This window comes from Myotis lucifugus, unplaced genomic scaffold, assembly GCF_000147115.1.
Source record: "Myotis lucifugus unplaced genomic scaffold, Myoluc2.0 scaffold_2, whole genome shotgun sequence".
Lineage (NCBI taxonomy): Eukaryota > Metazoa > Chordata > Mammalia > Chiroptera > Vespertilionidae > Myotis > Myotis lucifugus.
In genome coordinates, this window is record NW_005871050.1 from 17,537,510 (window position 1) to 17,553,488 (window position 15,979).

The window sequence follows — 15,979 nt, forward strand, 5'->3', positions numbered from 1 at the left end:
GTTTGATTCTCAGTCAAGGGCACCATACCTGGGTTGCATGGCTCGGGTCTGGGAGCATGTGGAAGGGAATCAATCGACATGTCTCTCTCACATCAATGTTTCTTTCCCTCCTCCCTCCTTCTCTCTCTTCTCCCTCTCTCTCCCTCTCTTCCACTCTCTAAAAATCAATTGAAAAAAAAATATCCCCAGTATGGTTTAATAACAACAGCAACAAAAAAAAGAAGAATTTTGAAACTGACCTTCATCAAGGCTATTTTTAAAAAATGTAACCCAGACTTTGAAAGCAATCCAAGAGAAGCATTCTAAAATGTTTAAAACAAAGGCAGTATCACTGGAAAAATGGAGAACATGACAAACCTGATTCCTTTGAAGTGATTAACTATTTTGTGTGTACTTTTACTGTAACATTTTTTAAAACATTGATTTAAATTAGGTCATATAAATAGATACCTATCCACTATAGCTAAATTTGGGGGTTCAGTATATCTTAATTGAATGTCAAATGAATTTTTCTCCTAAAGAAGTTTAGTGTTGATTCTCATGCTGCAAATTGCACCAAACTTACTGGACTTTTTTTTTCCCAATTGCTATTTAGATAATGTTTTTGGGAAAGAACATGTTTATGCTCATATCATCTCAGTTCGGTGTTGCTACCATAAGGATTTCTACAACCTACTATTATAGATACTGCTTTTGGTGGCCTTTTAAACAATCAGTTTGTGCAAACTTTGTCTCTTAAATAGAGTTGACTCATATTGTCCTTCAAGGACAGCTATTAAAGAAATGTGTACCTATGATGTTAACCAAGACTTAGTAATAAATTTTGTATTAGAATTTCCATCATCTGGCTATATACGTTTGAGTCTAAATGTCCCCAAAGTTGACATTAATGAGAAAATCAGGTGATGTAGATTCTGAATATATCTACTTTTAGAGAAAATAAAAGCTTTTTTTTTAAAATTGGGAAGTGCTACTTTAAGTTAGCAAATAGAAGCAGAAATCCCTAATTCCCAGTATTAGTGATCTTCACCTTGAGACAGCCTAAAATAGTTTGTTAATGTGAAATGCCCACAAGCAGTCGTGTTTTGGGAGTTTTCTAGTCCCAAAGTAGAGGACAAATTCACTTTGTCACTTATTAGAAGAGGTTGTCTCTTCTTCACTTGAACTTAGAGTTCAATTTAGTTAAAGTCAGTAGACTGGAAGAATAAGAATTGATATGGGCATGTAAGACTTAGAAACCAACCTTAGAATGGTTAGCTAGGTGCATGTTCATGAAGGTGCTACATGTATTTTACTCTTGCCCTCTTTCTGTGACACCTCCAGCAGGTTTTTATGGGACTTATAATATATTGGATGTTTGGAATCTTAGAGTCTTAATGTATGAGCAGCTCATTTAATTTTCCTGAATTCATCTAAATTTTCCCATCAGTAAAACAGGCATGGAAATACCTACTCACAGGTTGCTTCATGAATCAAATGAGATAAAGTAGTATAGACAATAGCCATAGCTTATGTTTATTGAATCCAAGCACTATTCTAAGGATTTCACATGTACTCTCCCATTTCATCCTTCCTGAAGTCCTATTATTTTTATTTCACAGTTAAGGAAACTGAGACAGTATATGGAAACTCTTTGCAACCTCTAAAGCATATTAAACAAAAGAAAGCTATTGTCTTAAATATCGCTATAGTATACTTTCCCCTCTCAGTTTGACCTAAGTCCAGCAAATGCTAGCACCATTCAAAGTCCAAATTTGTGTTTTGCTCTATTTGTTTGAAAATGTTCCCTTTCACCATCCAAGGTTGCCTGAGGATACGATGACGGTGACGGTGGTGTATGATAACTCTGAGGCAACAGAGCTCTGTGCAGATCAGCACCTCTACCTCATGCCCATAGCAAAATTGATTATCAATGTAAGGCTCCCAGAGAGTACAGAAACTATGAGGCCTTTCTTGAGCTGGGAAGTTCTTGACCAGCTGAAGAGGCTGATTTGCCCTGATCAGTTAGTTCACCACAGTTCAACTCCAAGAGTATGAAGGATTTCATCCGATCCCAGGGGGAGGCTTAAACACAAAGTTTGGTTTAGATCCTGAAGGCAAAATTACATGGGAATATCATCAAGCTAAATGGATTGAAATCAGACTTAAAAGTAGTGGCTACAGATGCCCAGGGACAGTGGGAGCACTTCCCGAAGGAACAGGAGGCCCCATCAAGTGACAGGGCTGATGAGCAGGACCACAATAAGAGCCTGGATTCCACACATTTTGAAGGCTTGCCTGGCAAGTGGTTTGCACCTAAAGGTTCCACTGGGGGGAAGCCATGTGTAAAAATCCTACAGGTGGTCATTGAGAATTTTGGGAAGATCAAGAATGTGGATATTTCTATGTTTAACCCCTACAGAGAGGTAATGAATGGTGAAAGCTTTGGGGGTTTTAGCTTCAGCATGCAGACATTTGAGGCCTTTGTACAGTACTAGGAGTCAGCTGACTTCATAAAAGCCATGGAGACCCTTTGAGGGATGAAGCTGATGCTTAAAGGGGATGGTGGGAAAGCTCTGGCATGTAACATTAAGGTAAGAAGTAGCCAGAGTTTCTTTTATTTCTTACTGTTCAGGTAAAAGCTACAAGGAAGCATCTAGAATAAATTTCCTTAGACTCAACTGGGCTCTGATCAATAGCTCATGTAAAGATTTGTGTTGTCATTAATAAATGGATGTTTAGGAAGAAAAATAATCCTGATTTAAACATTCTTTTGCTATCAGGCAATCTGCCAGTTGGGATTTTAAGTGATTGTTGTTATAATCCGGGGTTCTGCCATAACTTCTTGAAGGCATTAAAATGTGTCATGGCTCTTATCGAAGTATCTCATGTGCTTATTCTACTTGACAATCTGCTGAGAGAGAGTTTGAAATCACAAGGAGAACTATTTACTCTGTTTATTATTGAGATCACAAATTATATTTTCAAGATGTCTGATAGGTAAATTGCTAAAACATAATTCCAACAAACTTGATTATTTCCTTTCAAACTACACTCAGCCTGTCTAGTCATGTCACCTTTTTGATGTCTGACTGCTTAGTCATCTATTTCTTGAAATCTTAATCCAGCAGAGGAAAGGATGCTGCTAAAGCCTCCTTTTTCTCTAAATTAATCTTTAGCGTGAATTTAGACTTTTAGCTTAAGTAGCTTCCTATGTATGAATGTGTGTAGGTGTGTTATGTGTGAAGATACTTCTGTTAAAATGTACATTTTAAAATTATGAGCTACTCAGTCAGACAAAAGATACAGCAAATACTATAATGACCACCCATATATACCAGTGCCCAGCTGCCCAGGTTGTGCCTATCAGAGCCTGTGCCTGATGATGGCATTGTGATGTCACCTGTGACAGTTAAGTGAGCTCCTCAAGGTTCTGCCAAAGAAAATCCTGAAGCCCACAAGACTGTTAGGAAGGCTCAGTGGAAGTAGTAGAACAGTGTGGGTACTAGGATATAGAGAGGTTATTTTTAATTCATTTGGTTTTGAATTGCCTGTGCCCAAATTAGTTTTATTTCTGTGGCCTGAGACACAATGGCCAACTTTTATAATGAAACTTTGAAATATTTGGGGTCAGGTTATGTATGATACAGCCAAACACTTCCGTAAGATGTTGTTTGGAGGCAAAATCAGGAAAGACTAAGATTACAAGAACTGGAGGAAGAAAGCAAAGAAAAGAAGAGAGATCAGGAAGAGTCTGTAAGGTAAGGAGACCAACTTTAACAACGAGGGTGTTGTACTTTTGATTTATGGATTTATCTCTTTGGATGAATGGCTAGACTTCATAGAAAGATTACATAGAGGTGGGAGGGGACAGGAATTGGCTCAGATTGGAGAACTGCACGCAGTTCTTTCAGCAGTGCTATTACAAAGCCCAAAATGACAAAAACAGTTGAAAACAAGAGACTTTAAAAGACAACATCCTTGTTAGGGAGAACAAGTAGTGAGAAATAATGTACTAGCCTGATTAAGCTAAAATGATTTTTAAAAAAGGACCAGGAACTTTTATAGTGAAAATTCTAGCCTGATTAAGCTAAAATGATTTTTTTAAAAAGGGCCAGGAACTTTTATAGTGAAAATTCTAGCCTACCAAAATTTTTAAAAGATACCAATTTACCTAAAATTTACCAACTTTTACCTAGCCTACCAATCTAAAATGCTTTTTAATTAAACTTCTTTTCAGGTCTAGAAGAGGTTTTCTTCAACAGGATGGTCAATATTCAAACTAACTCATAGGCAAGAAGGTATGGATTGATTTATTGGGACTATATTTCTTGTTGGCTTAGTTCTTTCTGTGAAACTTTATTCCTTTGAACTTATCATTGTTTCCCAATTTAGGAGCTTGAGACTAGAAAGTACTATTGGATTGTCAAAGGTTTTCCAAGGTACAAATGGGCCAGAACTTCTGGGCTCTGAAAACCAGTTTGACCTCCTGGCCCCTCCCCTTGCATGTTTATTCTTTCAGTTTTTCTTGTAAATTACAGCCATTTAAAAAGGGAGATAAAGAGTATCTTTCCTTGTGTCTCTCACTTTTTTAGCTGTTGAGGTGAAAGGACTTACTTGAGGTCATGTCTGTGAAACTTGGCCAGAGGTTGTGGCTAGTCAATGTAACTATTCCCCAAAATTTCTGAACCGAACATGCAGTTTAGATAATCCTTCAGCTTTTGGGCTAAGTTCTCACTCAGATAATTGTCCTTTTTTGTTTCTTTCCCCATGTTTCCATAGGGCCTAACCAAAACAGTTTATATTTTCAGAAAACAGGTTAAAAAAAAGCCCATACTCAGTGGATAGAGCGTCAGCCTGCGGACTCAAGGGTTCCAGGTTCGATTCCGGTCAAGGGCATGTACCTTGGTTGCGGGCACATCCTCAGTAGGGTGTGTGCAGGAGGCAGCTGATTGATGTTTCTCTCTCATCGATGTTTCTAACTCTCTATCCCTCTCCCTTCTTCTCTGTAAAAAAATCAATAAAATATATATTTTTAAAAAGCCCATAATCTTTTAATCCAGTATGTTTTTTAAATTTATTTTTTATTTTTTATTGATTTCAGAGAGGAAGGGAGAGGGAGAGAGAGATAGAAACCAATGACGAGAGAAAATCATTAATCAGCTGCCTCCTGCACGGCCCCTACTGGGGATCAAGCCCGCAACCCAGCATGTGCCCTTGACTGGAATCGAACCTGGGACCTTTCAGTCTGCAGGTAGACACTCTAACCACTGAGACAAACCAGCTAGGGCACCAATATGTTATTTTATGATAGTGTACTGTGTTATAATATATATGAAGGACCAGTTCTCACCCTTAAGGTTTCTGAGTGCCTTGACTTACCTTTATCTGCCTATGTAAAACCAGCTCATGGAAGGTTTTGATCTCAAGAAAAACGAAATCGTTACTGTGAAAGCTGGTCCAGTAATCCATGACTGTGGTTTGAGAAAGTGGAGACTAGAGGCCCCTCCTTCAAATTCTGTAATCTTTTTTTGTAAGGTCTCCTGTACTTGCTTCTAATTAATCAACTCAATTATGTGTCTTTCTCTTTTGATGGATGCATCACAGTGTCTTTTGTCTCTGCCAGGCCCTGGGGTTAGCAGTGAGAGATTCCTACAAACCTAAATGATTTGTTGTCTGTCCATGTTGCCCCCTTCTCTTCCCACCCACAGTGGTGAAGGAGTGGGGAAGAGAGCAGATGACAAATAAATACCTTCTGAATAGTTGCCCTTTAATCATTGTCCAGAAAAAGAAAGGAGGAGAAGAAAGCCCAGGAAGAGAGGAAGAAGGCCAGGCTCAGGAGGTGACCCCTGAAGGGACAGACACCAGCAAAGGAAGCGGGACAGAGACAAAGCTGAGCCGCCTGGAGAGCCCAACTCTTCGGAGGAGTGAGAGGAGAGGAAGTTCCTACGGGCTCAAGGCAGGTGGAGGCCACTTGATTGCTACTGGTGCTCCTGAGGAAAATTGCAATAAGGCTCTTTCCCATTCATTCATTGTTCAGTTTTGGTAGGAGACACAACCCTTCCAGTTAAGCTATCAACTATTTAAAATAGATTCTATGGAAGGCACATTGCAGTTTATTTTCAATAGGCTGATCTCTAGTAACCCCAATTATGGGTTTCCAAAAGGTGTACCCAAATTCTCTCAAGGAGTTGTGCCTCACCTTTGCCATCTGTCACACACGTTGTGTTCCTAAACTTCAAGACAGTTTTACCCAGGGCAGTGTAGCTAGCGTATCTATTTTTCTAGGTTCCTAATGGATGTAACAGAAAATGCCAGGGGAAGAAATGGATGGTGTGGGTGTTAGTTTTGTAGTCTTCCATTAACTTTACATGTCCATGTATCTGTAACAGTTTGAATGAGAAGGGAGAGTCTTGAACAGATAGCTTTGTATAGCAAGCTCATGTTAATTAGTCTTAAAGTATTTGCTGAGGAATTTCTCATATCACACAGCAATTGTTTTATTTGGAAAGTTCCAATTTTGGAACTTCTTTTCCCTCCACTCACTGACCTCTTAAAGATAACCAGACTTAGTAGATGTCCCAGAGTAAAGGTCAGAAAGGCTCCAAAACTGATCATTTTTTTTTATTTTATTTTTAAAAATTTTTTTTATTGCTTAAAGCATTACAAAGGGTATTACATATGTGTCCTTTTTTTTCCCCACCCTTGACAATACCTCGGCTTCCCCTACCCCCCAGTGTCTTATGTTCATTGGTTATGCTCATATGCATGCATACAAGTCCTTCAGTTGATCTCTTACCCCCCTCCCTTCTGCCCCCCAACCCTCCCCGGCCTTCCCACTGCAGTTTGACAATCTGTGTGAGGCAGCTCTGCCTCTGTAACTATTATTGTTCAAAAGTTTATAATGGTCTCTATTATCCATGAATGAGTGAGATCATGTGGTATTTTTCCTTCATTGACTGGCTTATTTCACTTAGCATAATGCTCTCCAGTTCCATCCATGCTGTTGCAAATTGTAAGAGTTCCTTCTTTCTTACAGCAGCATAGTATTCCATCGTGTAGATGTACCACAGTTTTCTAATCCATTCATCTACTGATGGGCATTTAGGCTGTTTCCAGATCTTAGCTATGGTGAATTGTGCTGCTATGAACATATGGGTGCATATATCCTTTCTTATTGGTGTTTCTGGTTTCTTGGGATATATTCCTAGAAGTGGGATCACAGGGTCAAATGGGAGTTCCATTTTTAATTTTTTGAGGAAACTCCATACTGTCTTCCATAGTGGCTGCACCAGTCTGCATTCCCACCAGCAGTGCACAAGTGTTCCTTTTTCTCCACATCCTCTCCAGCACTTGTCATTTGTTGATTTGCTGATGATAGCCATTCTGACAGGTGTGAGATGGTACCTCATTGTTGTTTTGATTTGCATTTCTCGGATGATTAGTGACTTTGAGCATGTTTTCATATGTCTCTTGGCTTTCTGAATGTCCTCTTTTGAAAGGTGTCTATTTAGATCCTTTGCCCATTTTTTGATTGGATTGTTTATCTTCTTTTTGTTAAGTTGTATGAGTTCCCTATAAATTTTGGAGATTAGGCCCTTATCAGATATGACGTTGGCAAATATGTTTTCCCACACAGTGGATTTTCTTGTTGTTTTGTTGATGGTTTCTTTTGTTGTGCAGAAGCTTTTTATTTTGATGTAGTCCCATTTGTTCATTTTCTCTTTAGTTTCAACTGCTCTAGGAGCTGTATCAGTGAAGAAATTGCTTCGGCATATGTCTGAGATTTTGTTGCCCTTGGATTCTTCTAGAATTTTTATGGTTTCCTGTCGTACATTTAAGTCCTTTATCCATTTTGAGTTTATTTTTGTGTATGGTGTAAGTTGGTGGTCTAGTTTCATTTTCTTGCATATATCTGTCCAATTTTCCCAACACCATTTATTGAAGAGACTGTCTTGGCTCCATTGTATGTTTTTGCCTCCTTTGTCAAATATTAATTGAGCATATTGGTTCGGGCCGATTTCTGGGGTCTCTATTCTATTCCATTGATCTATATGTCTGTTCTTGTGCCAGTACCAGGCAGTTTTGAGAACAGTGGCTTTGTAATACAGCTTGATATCTGGTATTGAGATCCCACCTACTTTGCTCTTTCTCAGGATTGCTGCAGCTATTCGGGGTCTTTTTTTATTCCAGATGAATTTTTGGAGAGTTCATTCTAGATCTGTGAAGTATGCCGTTGGTATTTTAATGGGAAGTGCGTTGAATTTATAGATTGCTTTGGGTTGTATGGACATTTTAATGATGTTGATTCTACCAATTCATGAACACGGTATGTTCTTCCATCTGTTTATGTCTTCCTCTATCTCTTTTTTCAATGTCCTGTAGTTTTCTGAGTAGAGGTCTTTTACCTTCTTTAGTTAAGCCAAACTGATCATTTAAAAATCCATATTCAGTGTTTGTTTTTTAAAAATATATTTTTATTGATTTCAGAGAGAAAGGGAAAGGGAAAGAGAGATAGGAACATCAATGATAAGAGAGATTCATTGATCAGTTGCCCCACACTGGGAATCGAGCCTGCAACCCAGGCATGTGCCCTGACCAGGAATTGAACTGTGATCTCCTGGTTCATAGGTCGATGCTCAACCACTGAGCCATGCTGGCCGGGCCATATTCAGTGTTTTTAAATACTATACAAAGGGTAAATGGCATTAGTTGAGTTGATTTAATGTATATTTGAAATCTCAGTCTTCTCATAATGTGAACAATCAGTGAAACCAGGATCAGAAAAATATTGCATTTCCACTTATAATAAGGGTAGCTGGATCTTTTAAAGTTTACCTTAATAACCACTGAAGAATTTCTCTTTAAATGTGAATGATGTCTAATTCTTGGCCCCATTGATACTTTATACTGATTACGCAATTCCCATATTCTAATCCTAGTTAATGGGTAAGCACTATGTCATGATTTGCACTAGGTGTCAGTAGAAGCACTGTATAAACTCCCCCAGCAGGGTGGGATTGTAGCACCACAGATAGAACCGTTGTCATTGGCCACATTTTCTACTTTCTGTGTTGCTTCTGACTGAGGGTGGGCAGAAACACCCTCATCAGCAATCCATAGGAAAAAAACTGGGATGAAAAACAGAAAGACAGGTTACCTTTCAAGTCAGTTGACTCTCTTATAGACACGTTTCACCCACCAGTTTTGTTTTGTTTTTGTTCTAGGATTTTCTGGGAGGGCTATAAGGCATTTCTAATTCCTCTTCATACCCCCAGTTTGTGAACAAATAACAAAAGGGTCATGTGCTTTGAAAGCATGTAAATAGTGGTGTCTTGTAATATAAGGATGGCACAAATCTAGTAAAAGCAGTTCATATTAGACTGAGACATTTAATTTTATACCTCCTGTTTCCTAGTACAACAGTGTTCCTAATTTGGATTGATCCTAGGTGGTATTAGAAACCTGTTACAAAAATGGTAGAAATCCAAATTTTCTTTGAACATTTTTATTTGTTTAGTTTTTTTATATCAGACTTTTAACCTTTTTCTTTGAAGGAACCCACACAGTTTAACCCACAAGAAGTAGATGTTGCAGGCCCTGAAGCTACTCATGGTCTGGGGAATTCATTGGAAACTCTAAAGAAAGAAAAGTTAAATACCCAATATCTTCAAAATCAGGAGAAAGTGCCAAGATACAGGTTGCCAGTTTAGATAATAAATTAAAACAAAAAATGGAGGAAAGAAATAGGGCTCAGTTACATGAATCTTCCCTTCATTGTAGAAAAAATGGAAATGATTCAGTCAGAAAAAAGGGAACTGGACAATTATTCACCAATGAATACAATGACATTTTTGACTTTGACCAGGATTCCTTGCAGATTACATTAATTCAGGGTCAGCCTCCTGAGAATGAAGACCACCTCAGATTATCTGAGCAAGACCATGTCAAGAAAAACCATGAAACATGTGACCTCATTGACTTTCTATTAAACCATTATTATCACACTCCAAAATATCCTTCTATCTGTCTAGAACCAAGTCATCCAACAAGCACATGTCAGTGGCAGAGATCTGTCCATGCTACAGGAAATGGATTTCAAATCAATTTGAGAAAGTACAAATGTGACTCAACCAGCTTGAGTCAAATGCAAAACCTGCATACTCAGGGTCCTGTGCAAAAGCCACAAAATAGAGTAGAAGTTTATTATGCCAAAGGATGTTCTAAGGAGTTTAAAAATCAGCCCAAGGACACAACCAATGAAGCTGATGATCAGTTGACCCCAGCTGATGGAAATGGCCATCTGTTGGAAAAGACCCATGCTTACCAGGTCAAAGATTCCAAATCCGGAAGTCAAAGCCCATTTTCCTCACCCAAAAGGTCAGCAGAGTTGGAGTTGGCAGATTTCCTCGAGGAAATTAGTAGTGATTCTGAATGCTTCAATGAAACCCTCATCATAAACAAAGAGGAGGAAGAGAAATCTGTGGCCATATATGAAAATGCATCTGAAAGAGGATCTCTCGATGCTGAAGTCATCACTAACATTCAAGAAATTAGATCAAGTCAGCCGACCTTGTATTCAAAGTGTAAACGTTTTGAGGAGGAGAAACACTCTAAATACCAGTTTAGGAAACGGGCCAAGAGGTTCAAGTATGAACGAAGATGTTCATGGCTTGAGGGTGAAAACAATTTCATGAGAGTTGAGAACAGCAACAGCAAAATGAAGAAAAGGCGAGGCCCCAAATACATGTTTGGTCAGGGCAACTACCGCAAGTCCAGTTCTGGTTACCTCCTAGGCAATATCACAAGAAAGAGGAGGTGGTTACGTTATAATACATTTTACCAGAGGGTGAACTACAGGCTCTTTCGTGCTCCAACAACATCATCAAAATTTACTAATGCTTTCTATTCAAGACGTTTTCCCCAAAGAAGACAGACAAGATATAACCAGAATGTAAGAAGATTCACAAGACATGAGGATTCTACATATTTCAGGCCAACTTCTGATAATTATAATATTAGATATAACAATCAGGAGCACACTGGCTATAGAAGCTATTTACAAAACAACTAAAGCAATTCTTTATACTTTTAAATGCTTTAAAGGTCTCTTAGATCAGGAATACCCCTATTCACAATAAACAATTTGCAAAAAGAACATTTAAAACCAAGTATAGCTGTGTAGTTAGCAACAACAAGAGTGAGAGAGCAACATTTAAAAGCTTGAGCAAAGTCAATTGAAAAACCTTGTTTCCCTTGCCAAACTATAAAACATGGGTCAAAATCATTGCAGGTGCGTTGGCAAGCTTTGGAAATACAAAACATCCAGTTTCTGAAAGTTGGTAAAACAACGTGCTTGCAAAACTTCCTGATCTAAGAGCAGACATTTCTACAGTTCAACTATAACTTTAATTTGGTGCCATCGAAAGAGCAAATTAACGATGAGAAGTATTGAGATAGCCTCTTTGACCCTCTAGCTATCGTAAGGTCATCATTTAGTATCATTTATCTTCAAAGAGGACAATAGCGGATAAGGATCTTTTCGCGTGTTCTTTGATTTCGTCAGAACACCATGTACAACAAACTTTCCTACCTTTCATCTAGAAACAACTATGTATAAAAGAAATGAGACAACAGCTAGAACATAGACTTCTTCATATCATTAGAGGTTTTCATGAGCACCCATCAGAAGGAAATTAATCTTCTTAATATGTTCATAGTACTCAGAGTTTTCCTTTTAGAAACAAAGTATTGGAAGAAGCATATAAAAGGGGCTCAGATTGTCCTTTGAGTCTTAAAGGGACAGTGGACTCTTAGCAGAGTTGTTTTTGAAGAACCCTATGACATTCCAGCCTAGAAAAGCAACAGGATTGAAGTGATACAACCAGTGGGACTTGCAAAAGGGAATATTGAAAGATCCTCGGGCAATAATGGCACTTGAGAAGACGTGACAGTATTCCATTTCAGGTTACATAATCCTTTCAGGGTTGGATGACATCAGTTTGTAAAAAGCCACTGGATAGCCCCAAAATGACTTTTTAAAACAGTAACAAGTGCCTCCTTAATCCTCAATAATGCCATGGAGTTAGGAAGAGTCAAGGGCAATGCCCATAGTTTTCTAGCTGGGGAAAGTCATATGTGTGCCAGATTTGTAAACTCTTAAGCAATTTATCTTTTTACCTACTGTTTTTGGGAGTTCTTGAATATGTTTTTTTTACATTGAGATATTTTACAGATTCGTAAAGACTTACTGCAGTGCATGTTATGTTGAAAGCTTGACTGATTCATTCTGCCTTATGTTGGATTTAGAACCTCAGGGCCAGTAGATGACCTTTTATCTCCAACAAAGCTATACCCGACTTAGCAACTGAAGACATTGATAAGATCAGATTACCAGCAGCAAAAAATGGTAGAAGGCAACATTTTCATACCACATGATTCATTTGCAATAGTCCTAACTTGATAGAACAGTACCAGCTGGTAAAGCCAAGGTAGAATGCCAGTCAATGTGGTTGCCCAGAGTGAGAGGCACAACATGTATTCATAACCAGCCTCTTGAGCAACCTGATATCTGAAGGGGCTAGAAAATCTTCTCATTTATCTAAGGTGAGAGCCATGTGTTGTTTCATTAATGTCTTCTAATCACATTCAATAGAAGTATGCTAGTACATGCAAAAGTTCAGAAGTGAATGTAGCAAAGCAGGTTATGTTTACTATTAAGATAATAACCAACAAATGAGTTGTTGACTCTGTTTTCTTCAATTCCACTTTCAAGCCAGTTATTCTACCATCAAAACTAGGTTTGGCTTGTCAAATCTGAAAAATCGCTCATAGGGCAAATGCCTTTTCTCTTCTGAAGACTGGCATTGACTATTAATGTTCAAAGTACTGTTGTCCAAGCAGCCTTTTAAAACTATTAATGGCTTGTACTTTGTCAGACAACTTTCTGCAACCAGGTATTATTCTCTTTCAATGAGACCCTGCCTGTTTATTTTCTCATGTTTCATGCCATTGAAACAAGGTTATGGGTTTATAATGGAAAACAGATATGTTCTGAATAAAAAAACACCTCAATTTATTTTATCATTTTTCTTTGTAGAGCTTTTAGTCATGGAAACAATCTGCTGCTCATAAGGACATAAAATAATAAAAATAGTTTAAAACAGTATGTGCATATTTTTTGTATAATAGAGTTGGTGCTAAGTTAGATCTGTGTAATAATTTCTGTCTTCTTTTGTTTTGTTTGCTAACTAAATACCATCTTGGAGCCTAGAAGAAAATAAAAATGCTGGTTTTATGTTTACTTTTGGAACAACCTTGGGTTTTTATGTCTTGTTGTAACACATTCTAGATTTAACTAAACCTCTTTTTGTTGTGTAGGACTTAAATATGGAAGAGAATAATTGTACTTTTCAACTGAATGACTTAGTAGGGAATGGAACAGAACTGAAAATACTATCGATTACTTTCTATTAGTTAACATTGTTATTCTTTGTTGTGCTGTTATTTAACTGGGGCAAAAGTGTTTTCTCATATCTGTTTTCTATGTCCTATGAAGTAAGGGCCTGAACTTTAAAATTGTTCTCATATTTTTCATTGTATGTGTTGCTGATAGTGTTTCAAGAAAGCTCAGAATTTGTCAAGGTATTTTTGTCAATTTGTTTGAATTGCTCAGGTAGAAAGCCATGCAAACTGGTGATTTTGAAAATAAGAACCAAATAAATGTATTTGTATTTATTACAATACAGTTTAAATGTTAACTTTTAAATAAATGCTGATAATTCCATGCTAGTGTCTACCTATAGAATGCTGCTTTGCATTAATATTGCTAACCATTTGTACTGTTAAAGAAATAATACACATTCAATTTTCAGATAGATTAAAGATAAAATTGTTATAGTGAATAGAGTCTTGGTTCATTTACCATATTATTGGCTGCAGTGTTGGACATCTACAAAACATTTTCTTCTTTTCAAATGTTTTTATTGATTTTAGAGAGAGAGGAAGGGAGAGGGAGAGAAACATTGGCTGCCTCCTGCATATCCCCTACTGGGGATCAAGTATGAAACTGAGTAATGTGCTCTGATCAGGAATTGAACAAGTGACCTCTCAGTGCATGGGATAATACCCAACCAACCGAACCACACTGGCCAGGACACTACAATAACATTTTCTATGAAAATATACATCTCTACTTTCAATATTGTTTCTATGGACCTTGTCCCTTTATGATGCTAGTTAATGGAAATTGACTTTCAGAGATCATGAAACCACAGTTTTGTTTTCATTTTGGATAAATTGAAATTAAGATATTGGAACTTATGATTCTTCTCCCCTCAACCAAAGTTTTACCAGTGCTATGGAAAGGTAGCAAAAGAACTTCATGGAATCTCATCTCATCCCTTCAGCTGTTGGTGGAAGTAATAAAGTTATGCAATGTCAAAAAAATAAGTGTGGGTGTGGGCTGGGTGTCTAGTCTGGTGGGAAGTCTAGACAGTTATGCAGTGTCCCAAAACAGGTGTGGGTGTGAGCTGGGGCCTTAGTAATCAGTCCTTGACCATTCATGAGTTAACTGTTTTTTCACATGAAATGTACAGCAAACTGCCTCTAAGTATCCTATATAATAAAAGCCTAATATGCAAATTGTCCCCTTGGGCAGCTGGGAGATCGACCAGGAGTTTGATCGCTCACTATGACTTGCGCTGATCACCAGGAGGCATCAACAAAGCAGCGCTGGCAGTGGGCGGCAGTGGAGGCACTGCTGGCCTCGATGGACCCCTATGAGAGTGGGACCATGGTGGGATAGTGGAGCAGGTGAGCGGGTAGCGCCAGGCCAAGGTGGGTGCAAGTGGGGCCTGATAGCCCCACCAATCGCCCTGCAGATGGAGACCAGTGGCAGTGGCGGGGGGTGGGGCCACCACCCTGCTCCCAGGCGCTGAGGGACCTGGGCTGTGGGGAGGAGGCCTGGCCCCGATTGATCTCCCCGCAGGCAGGATGGTGGAGCAGGTGAGGGGGCGGCGCCAGGCCAAGGTGGGGTTCCAGGCGGGGCTGCAGGGCTGCAAGGCTGGGGGCAAGAGCTGGGGCCCAATCCCCACAGGCCACCCTGAGGGACCCTACCTGTGCACGAATTCGTGCACCAGGCCTCTAGTTATTTATATAAGGAAGGCAGAGTGTCCAATCTGGGCACTTGAGAGCTGAAAGGGTCCTTTTTGGGTTCAAAGAGCTCTTTGTGAAATAGCAAGGACTGTATGGATGCTTTTTCTGAATCTTGGGTTTGCCCTCTGAGGTAAGATAAATGTGACAGTATGTAGAGAAGTCACAAATTTGTGTAGATACTGAAAACACTTAGAATATGCTGCTTCAGACCCAGAGATGCTGATTGTGAGAACAGTGTTTCTGCAGGAGTTGGACAAAAGTAGGTGGAGAGCAAACATGTTCACCTGACACTTTCCCCACTGGCCCATAGTGGTTCCCTCATCTTCTTGAATTGCCTTTCACATAAAATGGCTTATAAATATGTGAACTGGATGTGTAATGTCTTTAGATCCAAGTCCTAACTTACAATAATATCCTTTTACATGTAGTCAGTACAATGTTGATTTAGTTCTGAATGGAGGGAAATCAGGCTATTTGGGATTGAAGCTTTAACCTGGCATTAGACAAACCCATTTAACTTTGTAAAATGAGTAGCCTAATCTTAACATCTAAATGATTTCAGGCTGCAAAGGTGGCCCAAGTTCGTCTCCCACTCCCTCCCCCAAAGCATATGGTGGTAAAACAGGTTGCTTGGCACAAAACGGGCAATTTATTTGTTGAATGAAATCTAGTTGGGGAAAAGGGCACATTTAAATAAAAAACCAGGTTAATAATATGGTTTAATAACAAAAACATGCTGTGAGCCCTCTTTCATTCAGGGACTGCATCTCTTATAAGAAAACTTCCAACATTAAACATTAAAAGGCCAAAACACTAATATTCAGAGTAATCATTTGTGTATGTT

The 15,979-nt window shown here is 38.7% G+C and overlaps 1 protein-coding gene across 1 annotated transcript; it reads left to right on the forward strand.

The window, feature by feature from the left end:
• The first annotated feature begins 1,818 nt into the window (after positions 1-1,818).
• On the forward strand, positions 1,819-11,053 carry LOC102434333 (A-kinase anchor protein 17B). Its single transcript, XM_014460276.1, is given in 8 exon segments — positions 1,819-2,007; positions 2,010-2,573; positions 3,614-3,644; positions 3,647-3,740; positions 5,765-5,830; positions 5,832-5,932; positions 5,935-5,992; positions 9,763-11,053. Coding segments are annotated over 8 exon segments (2,394 nt in total).
• Positions 11,054-15,979: the final 4,926 nt, after the last annotated feature.